The 10,549-nt window shown below is 39.8% G+C and overlaps 2 protein-coding genes across 5 annotated transcripts in view; one reads left to right on the plus strand and one right to left on the minus strand.

Annotated features, from left to right (window-relative positions):
* Nucleotides 1-6,676, plus strand: part of NEK4 (NIMA-related kinase 4) — a 28,662-nt gene extending 21,986 nt beyond the window's left edge. For 2 of the 4 annotated variants that reach the window (XM_010851707.1, XM_010851708.1), the window contains exons 13-15: nt 310-518; nt 952-1,085; nt 4,844-6,676. In XM_010851707.1, the coding sequence (XP_010850009.1) occupies nt 310-518; nt 952-1,085; nt 4,844-4,936 (436 nt within the window). In that variant the 3' untranslated portion in view covers nt 4,937-6,676. The remainder of the gene's footprint in view (nt 1-309; nt 519-951; nt 1,086-4,843) is intronic. The other 2 variants (XM_010851706.1, XM_010851709.1) reach the window with 2 other exon arrangements.
* Nucleotides 6,677-8,337: 1,661 nt separating this feature from the next.
* SPCS1 (signal peptidase complex subunit 1 homolog (S. cerevisiae)) lies at nt 8,338-10,258 on the minus strand. The gene is made up of 4 exons (XM_010851710.1): nt 9,824-10,258; nt 9,430-9,489; nt 9,265-9,351; nt 8,338-8,832 (listed from the first exon to the last, which is right to left on the minus strand). Exons 1-4 carry the CDS (start codon nt 9,857-9,859, stop codon nt 8,707-8,709), a joined length of 309 nt encoding a protein of 102 aa, XP_010850012.1. The 5' UTR covers nt 9,860-10,258; the 3' UTR covers nt 8,338-8,706.
* Nucleotides 10,259-10,549: the final 291 nt, after the last annotated feature.

A 10,549-nucleotide genomic window follows, 5' to 3' on the forward strand; every position in this document is an offset into this window, starting at 1 on the left:
GGGGCAGCGGTGGCCTTGAACTCCGGTACGTGGTTCTGCAGGTAGGAAAGACTGTGGGGTTTTTTGTACTTTAGCTCCCTATGGCCTGTCCTTAGGCTAGAAGTATTAACTCCCCTCCAGAATCTGTTTGTCAATTTTACACATTCTCCATTGCCCTCATAGTTAACTTTTGTATTTTGTCCAGAGTTTATACTTATTTGTGGAGGGGTCTGTCTGTAAGAACTTACTTGTTCATTGGGAAGCCGAACTTCTTAATTTCCAGTGAAAAATTGTCATGAAGCAGTTTTTTTTTTTTCCTTTTCTTCCCAGTAAAGGTCATACAAATGAAATGACTGACTTGGTACAATTGATGACTCAGACTCTGAAGTTGGACTCTAAAGAGAGCTATGAAGATCTCCCAGTACCAGATCCAGTGTCAGAATTTAAACTTCATCGGAAGTATCGGGACACGCTAATACTTCATGGGAAAGTTGCAGAAGAGGCAGAGGAACTCCATTTTAAAGAGCTACCTTCAGGTGGTCAGTTTATTGTTTTACACCAAACTGGAGAACGTATGTTTACTGGAGAAATGTATCAAACTAAGGATCTAATGTTTTCAAATTTGTTTTTTTAATTATTTCCTTTGGATATTTCCATAAAAATATATCTTATTTTATGTAATAGTTGTGTTCCTGAAAAGTTGCATGAAATTTTATTTTTAACAATAAATGTAAATAAATACACATTTGGAATTTTTCATTTTCTTCAAATTAGACAATTGCAGTTTTTAGTTTTAGGAGATGGTAATGAGATATGAAGCTTAAGTTCAGTCATTAAAAATACATGAAGTCATTAAACCAAACTCTTATCAAAGTGAAAAGAATCTTAACATGACAAGATTTTTTAAAAAAATCATTGTGTTCTTGCTGAAGTGGTGAAAGTTCATTTTTCCCTGTTGTTGTTGCTTTTTAGCTATCATGCCAGGTTCTGAAAAAATCAGAAGAATAGTTGAAGTCTTAAGAGCTGATGTAATTCGGGGCCTGGGGATTCAGCTTTTAGAGCAGGTGTATGATATTTTGGAAGAGGAGGATGAATTGGAAAGAGAGGTGAGTATCCAAACTGTAGCTGTGCCAGCTGCTTACGCTATGGGATTTTTCTACTGGCCTTTTGGATTATAATTAACATACCATACATTTTACCCATTTACCACTGCAGTCAATGTTAGAACATTTAATTACTCCCGGAAGAGCCCCTGTACCCACTGGTAGTCGTTCCCCATTGTCCTCTAGGCCCTTCACCTCTAAACAACCACTCATATTTCTCTCTCTGTAGATTTGCCTATTCTGGACATTTCGTTTAAGTAGAATTGTAAAAAGCTATGTGGTCTTTTGTGCTTGATTTCTTTCATTTAGCATATGTTTTCAAGATTCACCATGTTATAGCACACGGAAAACTCCTTCTTTTATATGGCCGAACGTGGCTGTGCCACATCACCAGGCGATGGACAGTTAGATTGTTTCCACTTATTGGCTATTGTGAATAATGTTATGAACATTTGTGTACAAGTCTTTGCGTGGACATACGTTTTCATTTTTCTTGGGTATCTCCCTAGGGGTGGAAATTGCTGAATCATATTGCCCTGGCTAGAACCTCCAGTACAATGTTGAATAGAAGTGGTGAGAGTAAACATCCTTATCTTGTTTCTGATCTTAGATGCAGCAGTCTTTATTAATTATGATGTTAACTATCAGTTTTTAGATATTCTTTTTCAGGTTGAAGAAGATTCCCCCCCCCCTTTTTTAAGGATTTAATTTTATTTTGTTTTATTCTCTATGGTATTTTATTTTATATTTTTGGGGTGAAGGTCCTGTCTATTTCTGGTTTGCTGAGTGTTTTTATCGTGAAAAGGTGTTAGGTTTGTCAAATGCTTTGTATTTAGGTGATCATGTTTGTGTTTTTTTTTTTTTTTTTTTTTTATGTGGTGTTACATTAATTTGTTTTTGGATGTTAAACCATCCTTATATTCCTGAGATAAGTCCCACTTGGTCATGGTCTATACTGCTTCTTAGATGTTGCTAGAGTTATGTTTCTAGTATTTTGTTGAGCGTTTTTGTGTTGGTGTTCACATGATATTGATCTTCAGTTTTCTTTCCTCGTGATATTTTTTATTGGTTATCAGGGCAATACTCGCCTCAGAATGAGCTGGGGTGTGTTCCCTCATCTTTTGGGGGAAGAATTAGTGAAGAACTGGTGTTAATTCTTTTTGAAATGTTTGCGATAGAATTCACCAATGAAAGTATCTGGGATCTGGGCCTGGGCTTTTCTTATATATATGAATATATATATGGGCTTCCCCAGTGGCTCAGATAGTAAAGAATCTGCCTGCAATGCGGGAAACCTGGGTTTGATCCCTGGGTTGGGAAGATCCCCTGGAGGAGGGCATGGCAACCCACTCTAGTATTCTTGCCTGGAGAATTTCCATGGAGAAGAATTCCGAGAGGAGCCTGGTGGGCTACAGTCTATGGGTTCGTAAAGAGTCTGACATAACTGAGTGACTAAACACATACGTGTTTAGTGTTTAGTCACATATGTGTGTGTGTATGTATGTATATATACACACACACACATATATACGTATATATATATATACACATGTATATATATATATATCTTTTGGCCATCTTGCATGGCATGTGGGATCTTAGTTCCCCAACCAGGGACTGAACCCTCACACCCTGCATTGGCATTGTGGATGGAGTCTTAACTACTGGACCACCAGGGAAGTCCTTGGGCTTTTCTTTGTGAGTAGTTTTTTGTTAGTGAATTCAGTGCCTTACTATATTCAGATTGTTCTTCTGTTTCTAAAATCTGTGTCTTTCTAGGAATTTGTCCATTTCATCTCAGTTATCCATCAGTTCAGTCGCTCAGTCCTGTCCGACTCTTTGCGACCCCATGAATCGCAGCACACTAGGCATCCCTGTCCATCACCAACTCCCGGAGTTCACTCAAACTCATATCCATCAAGTCGGTGATGGCATCCAGCCATCTCATCCTCTGTCTTCCCCTTCTCCTCCTGCCCCCAATTCCTCCCAGCATCAGAGTCTTTTCCAATGACTCAACTCTTTGCATGAGGTGGCCAAAGTATTGGAGTTTCAGCTTTAGCATCAGTCCTTCCAAAGAACACCCAGGACTGATCTCCTTTAGAATGGACTGGTTGGATCTCCTTGCAGTCCAAGGGACTCTCAAGAGTCTTTTCCAACACCACAGTTCAAAAGCAAAGTTATTCATAATTGGCACTTATTAATAGAAATCCTTTTTAATCTTTTTTATTTCTATAAGGTTGGTTGTTTAGGAGTCTGTTGTTTAATTTCCGTAAATATGTTACATTTCTCTATAGGTTCATCAGTGCATTATACACATGCTGGTTTTTTAATCATATGCACGTAACTTCAAATTTATCATTTTAACCATTTTTAAGTATTTGGTTCAATGCTGCAGTCCATGGGGTCACAAAGAGTCACACACGACTGAGCGACTGAACTGAACTCAGTGGCCTTAAGTATGTTTTACATAATTGTGCGAACATTACCCATCCATTTCTAGAACTACTTTCATTTTGCAAAACTGAAACTCTGTACGAATTAAGCAAAAACTCCCCATTTTCCCTACCAGCTCCTGGGAGCCACCATTCTAACATCTGTGTCTATGAATTTAACTAAGCCTTGATACAAAGCCTAAACGTAGCATCTAGAAAAAGTAAAACTCGCCTATAAAGAAAACTTCAGGCCCAAATGGCTTTGCTGGTGAATTCTTCCAATCATCTAAGGAAGAAATAACACAAATCCTACACAAATTCTTTAGAAAACAGAAAAAGAAGGGACATTTTCCATTTCTCCAGAAAACCAGAACTGTGATGTCAAAACCCAACAAGGACACTAACATGAAACAAACATAAAACCAGTATCTCTCATGAACATCTTAATCATCTAGTATTTTGTTGAAGATTTTTGCATCAATGGTCATAAGGGATATACGTTTATATTTTTCTTTTCCTGTAGTCTCCCTGTCTGGCCCTAGCACCAGGGCAATGCTGGCCTCATGAATGAGCCAGGAAGTGCTCCCTCCTCCTTAACTCTCGAAAGAATTTGAGAAGGACTGAAAACAGTTCCTGGCCACGTTTGGCAGAATTCAGCAGCAAAGTTCCAGCACCTTTCCTTGTTAGCAGATTTAGATTACTAATTCAGTTTCCTTGCTAGTTATGGTATATTCAGATTTTCTATTTCTTAGTATTTCAGTTTCGATAGGTTTTATGTTTCTTGGAATTTGTCCAAGATTATGCAACTTGTTGGTGTTCATGGTATTCCCTTAGAATCCTTTTCATTTTTTTTCATTAGAGTGGTGGTAATGTCCCAAATCCATTTCAGATTTTAGTAATTTGAGTCTTTTTTTTTCCTTAGTATAGCTAAAGGTTTGTCAATTTTGTTCATCTTCTGAGAACCAACTTTTCGTTTCATTGATTTTTCTCTAATTTTCTGTTCTCTGTTATATTCTTCTCAGCTCTAATCTTTATTATTTCCTTCCTTTGGCTACTTTTAGGTTTAATTTGTTCTTTTTCTACTACTTTAGCTTATAAAGTTAGGTCGTTGACATGAAATCTTTTTCTAACATAAGCATTTATAGCTATAAATTATTTCCTCAGCATTGCTTTTGGTACATCGCGTAAGTTTTGGTATTTTCTCATTTTCATTTGTCTCTAAATATCTTAAGTTTTTTTGTGTGATTTTTTCCCCCTCTTTGGTGCACTGGAGTATGTTGTTTAATTTCTACTATATACTGATTTTTTTTTTTAATGTTTCCCAAATAGGTACATTTGCAGGAGCACATGGGTGAAAAGTACGTGACTTACAGTGTGAAAGCTCGCCAGTTAAAATTTTTTGAAGAAAATGTGAATTTTTGAGAATTTATCTAATATGCTGCCAGAATAAAACTATTTTCAAAGGTTTTTGGCTTAAACAAATACAGACAAACCTATATCAATGATTGGAGGCCATTCACCATCCTTTTATCTTGTTGGCTTTTTAACTAGAAAAAAATTGGACAAAACAGTAATATTGAAGCAAGCTTACAAAAGAAAAAAAAAAACCTTGGCTATCTTATTCTCTTTATGAGGGAAAAAAAATCTATTTTAAGACATTTGTTTGATTACTGTTTACTGAGCCTTAAACCAACATGATACCTAGAACTATTTTTTAAGGTACTTATGAGCTTGAATACTGAGACAAAACATACTGGATTGGAAGTTCTACATTATACGATAGTGATAAAAGCAATAGGGGAAAAAATGACATATCCAGTGATATTACTTTTTACTATTAATAACTGTAAGTAGCAGTTGATAAATTATTTTTTTATAATTCTGGGAGTACATTTAAAGATATGAAGTTATATATAGTACCTTAGCAATTGAATTTCTTTTTTAGCATGTTAATATAATTTAACATTATATTTCCATTTAATATGGACCTCATTCAAGGTATACAAGAATTGAAAGTAGGAGATATTTTGGCCTTGTAAATCAATATGTTTTTGCAGACTGGGTTTTTTTTTTTTTTAAGATTTATTTTTCCATCAGCGGAAACATCTGTTAAACACTTAATACCTTTTCTATTTCAGCGATTTTTAAGTAATAATGTCCAGATCCTTTTAGTTATGTTGGACAGATTTGTCTCCTGAAATTTGTCTTCTTACACATCAAGATATCGATTGTTTTCCCTTATTTGAAATGTATAATTGCATACCACATAATGCCTATCTAGCAAGTAGCTTTTATAAAATAAAAGTTTTGATTAGTATATGCAGGACTCTATACCTTTTTTGAAAATTACACACATACATAAAATAATAAAATGTTCCCTTTCTAGTCCCCTAAAAGACTTTTATTTAGTTTTTATTATGTGCCAGGTACTAGGCCAGTGTTCATGGCCTAATTTCTGAAGCTTCTTAATTTTATTTTGAAGGGTTTGTTGTAACACAACTCTAAAACCATCTGATCCCAGTGCCCAACTGGGTTCAAATTTTTGGCAAACTGTGGGTCTTTCTGAGCTATTTACCATTTCTTGCATGTTTTAGAGATCCATAATCTTTCTTGGGAAGTCAACTTTAGTTTTACTGAAGTTTTCTAACTTATTTGTGTAAAGTTATATATATTCCCTCATACATTTTTAGTCCCATTCTATATATTTTTAAGTCAGTTTTAATGCTTCTGTTGTTTTGTGGTTTTTTTCTTGAGTGCCTAATCATTTTTCAGCTTTAATTTTAAAACACATTTTTAAGACTAAATTTTCCTTTCAGCATGTCTTTGGCCACATTTGAGAGACTTTTGATGTTTTATTTGACATTAGTTTGTAAATAGTCAAGAATTTATGTTTTGACTTTCTCTTGTAAAAGTACTTTTTTAATTTCCATGTATTTCCAAAGCCAAGAAATTTCCTCCTTGCCCCAGCTACATTGCAGTGTTAGTAAATATGACCTGCACAACCTCTATTTCTTGGAATCGTTTTTTCCTGTAGCTCAGTACATGATCCATTATTGGAATGGCCCTACGTGCATTCAGTAAAGGTGAATTCTCTTATGCATCGGCAGAATCACTTCTCCACTAAATAGTGGAAATGTTCTACATCTGCTCTAATATGGTAGCCACTAGTCATATAAAACCTGTTGAGTCTTTGCCATGTGGCTGGCTGAGAAACTCAATTAAAAAAAAATTTATTTTTGGATGTGCCATGCTGCATATAGGATCTTAATTCCCAACTAGGGATCAAACCCACTCCCCCTGCATTGGAAATAGAGTGTTAAGCACTAGATGGCCAGGGAAGTCCTGAGGAACCCAATTTTTAATTAAACTTAAGACACACATGACTAGTAGCACCATACTGGACAGAACAGCTCTGTATTCATTTAGTAAATATGATGGAGTGCCTATGTGTCATGTACTCTTGTACTAAGCAAAAAGCAGTGAGCCCATGAAGGTTCCTGGTGCCGTGGAGCTTATGTTCTGGGGTGGATGATTAACAAATATATACTGAGATATATTAAATACCATGAAAATAAATATAGAATGATGGGGCGTACCCAAACTTTTGATAGGACAGTAGGAAATGCTTCTTTATAGTGACATCTGTGTAGGGCTTCCCAGGTGGCGCTAGTCCTAAAGAACCTGCCTGCCAATGCAGGAGATGTGGGTTCGATCCCTGGGTCAGGAAGATCCCCTAGAGGAGGGCATGGCAACCCACTCCAGTATTCTTGCCTGGAGAATTCCATGGAGAGAGGAGCCTGGCAGCCTACAGTCCATAGGGTCACAGAGTCAGATACGACTGAAGTGACTTAGCATTCACGCGCTGGGTAGGGACCTGAATGAAAGGAGAGAACAAGTCATGTATACCTAAGGGACGGTGTCCCAGGCATGTGGAACAAGTACAAAAGTCTTCATATTGCCTTGATCTATCAAAATCTGAAAGGTAGAGTGTTGGTCTCCTACCAAGAGTGCAGCTTTGCCAAATCCTGTATATGTAAGTCTTTATTTATTTCACATCTTACTCAATGCATGATTCATTCACTGACATCTTGCAGCTATGAAATGTCCCTCTTTGCCCCATTTAATGCTTTCTGATATTAAATTTCTGACTTTTTCACTATTACCACTCCTTTCTGCTTGCATTTGCCTAATACATCCTTGCTCCTGTTTTCAACCTTTGGGTGTCATTTTGAGAACATGAGGTAACATGATTTTCAACCCTATTGGGAGCTCTTAACTTTGTAATCACATTTTTTATAGATATACTTGGTCTTATTTCTGCTGTCTTTTACTTTTCTTCCCCCTTTTAAAAACCCTTTCCTGACTTCTGGTGTATTAAGATCTTCACTACCTTTTTTAAAAACTCAGTTTGGAAGTCCTATATTCTGGTATCAAGAAGAAGAATATGACTTGTAATAACCCTTGCACTCCCATTCCTCACACAAGACTGTTAGAACATTTTTCTCTTCAGCCCTCTGGAAAATTTAAAAGTAATTTATAGCTTCTCAGGTTTTCATTTTGAACTGCCTTAGGTAAAGCATGGATTAAATGTTTTCTGTTTGGCAACAGCCTATTTTACTGGTATCAAAATATTACTTTACCACAAAATTTACATCAGTAAGTTTTTTCACAAGTACTTGCTGTTGTTAAAAAAAACATACATTAGGACCTTGTAGCTTCAGAAGACAGAAATGGTTCTTGCTGACACTTTCAGAACCATGAACTTCTAACTTTGGCTTTTACTCGTAGTCATGTTTGCAGAACAATGAACAAAAGACTCTATAGACATTGAATTGCACTGAGTTTTAATTGAAAACATTAAAACAGCCTGACTACCCATAATGCATTATAAAACTTGATAGTTAAATTGTACTGTCATTTATGAAGCTTTTACTCATTATTTTGTAGACCTGAAAGAAACTTTGCATACTTCTGTTTTCTGTTCTCCATTTCAGAGGAAGATTGTGAGGAGAAGGTCTAAAATATTTAGAAATCAAAACCCAAAAGAGAAATGAAATATGGAGAAAACAAAATCTATACACAGCTGAGCATGGGTGGTTTTTAGCTTATGTTTTATATATGAAAACAATTTAGCTCATGTCACACAAAACAAAAGCAGGTACAACAGTAAAGCTGAATCATGAAAACCCCGATCAATTATTTTTAGCATGTCTCTTAACTTTTCGTTCCCCTGGTTTCTTGTCTTCTGTGCTTGAGTCTTGAACAGGTAACCACTTGAGGGGGTGCCGGCGATAAATGGGCCATGGAGGAAGTGTCAGCTGGGTCAGAACAGAAAATCAATCAACTGTGGCCATTAGAAGCTTGAAAGAGTATTCTGTATTATGCCTGGTTCCCAAATGACTCTTTTGCTACAGGTAAAAACAAGGAAACCCACATTCCTATGAAAACTCTGTGCCATCACCCAGACAAGATACTTTAAGAACAAGCCTCATTGTTTACACATGGCTTTAAGAGCTAAAAGAAAGGTGAGGAGGGAGCAATGTGAAGACCATAAGGTCTTAAGTTCTAGCTTTGACTTAAGATTACTGCTTGGAGCAACTGCCAAAAGAAATAAGCTTTATGCAACTTAACCTCATCTGATGCTATCTGGCATTGAAACGTTGTGCGGATTCTCAGTACTACATCCAAACAAAATAACTCAATTCAGAAAACTTAACTTGCCACTAACATCCAAGCCATAAATATCTTACCAAACACGAAAAAGCAAATCCAGCCATAACTATATAGACAGTCCACCCGAACTGTTCAGCCAGGTACCCGTAGATAAATCCAACTATCTAAAGGCAAAGAAAGTATATTAAACACAGTCAAGCTGGGGGTGAGGGTGGAAAAGATTATGTAAAATCAATACTTACTGCAGAAAAAAGGATAATTCCCTGAAACATCTGTTCAGCTAGCTTCTGGCCCTTGTAATCCTAGAGGTGAAGAAGGGCAAAGCAGGAGTTGGTTCCACCACCGAAGAGGTACATTACTGCAAGGGCCTCACATTTTTGGCACCAGGGCATTGCCAACATATGGGGCTCCCCCAAGAACCTAAGCAAGGAATGCCATTCTGGGTTTCCCGGGGGAACCGAAGCATCCTTACGGAGCCCAGGGAGGGGCACCCTTGGGGGGAAGAGAGAAGGGCACCAGGTAGGTACAACTCGGCACCCGCGCCCTACGGGGTAGGTCTCGGACAAGGGTTGCGGAGCTGCCAGGCTCGCGAGCTGCGTGCAGGGATCACAGGGCCCTGGCGGGCAGCGGCCTCACCATTTGCGTGGGCAGTGAGCTCAGATGCTCCAACATGTCTGGTTCTGAAGGCGGGCGGCAGAGCGAGGGCAGCCGGGACTCAGGGACGCTAGGGCCCGGGGTCAGCTTCTGCTGACGGGTCCAGTTCCGCGGGCCTGCGGAGTCGAGGGTTGCGATGGCCGCGGTCCCGGAAGCGGATGTCTCCCACAGACCCGGTCGGCCCGAGGCCCCTCCCCGTGCCCTCGCTAGGCGACCTGTGCTTTCGCAGTTGGCCGTCGGCCGGCGCCCTCTCCGCGGGGGCTGAGATGCTGACGGCGGCAGCCGAGTCGAGGCATCACGCGCCCGTGAAGGGCTCGCCGTCAGCGCTGTTGGGTGCTGGGAGCCGCGGTTCCGGTCCCCCAAACTGTCCTCGGCTGGGCGGGCGCTGCTGAACTGCGGCCTGCGCGCGCCCCGTCTCCATGGCGACGGACTTCTTGCGAGGACCCCAGCGGTGGGGCTGCCCGGCGGCGCCTGCTCCGTGCGACGCCTTCGGGGTCCGAGCGGCCGACGGGCGGGGGTCTGTGGGGCTGCGCGGCGGCCGCCAAGCTAGCGGGCTGGCGGCCTTGGTCCGGAGTGCAGGCGACGCGGGCGGTCCGGCGGCTGGCTGAGCCCCGGGGCCTGCGGCAGGGGCGCTGAGCTGGCGGGGCGGGCCGGGGTGCGGGCAGCGGCTCCTCCTCCTCGGACTGCAGGTAAGGGCTGCTGCGGGCA

This window comes from Bison bison, unplaced genomic scaffold (assembly GCF_000754665.1).
Source record: "Bison bison bison isolate TAMUID 2011002044 unplaced genomic scaffold, Bison_UMD1.0 scf7180017864304, whole genome shotgun sequence".
Classification (NCBI taxonomy): Eukaryota; Metazoa; Chordata; class Mammalia; order Artiodactyla; family Bovidae; genus Bison; species Bison bison.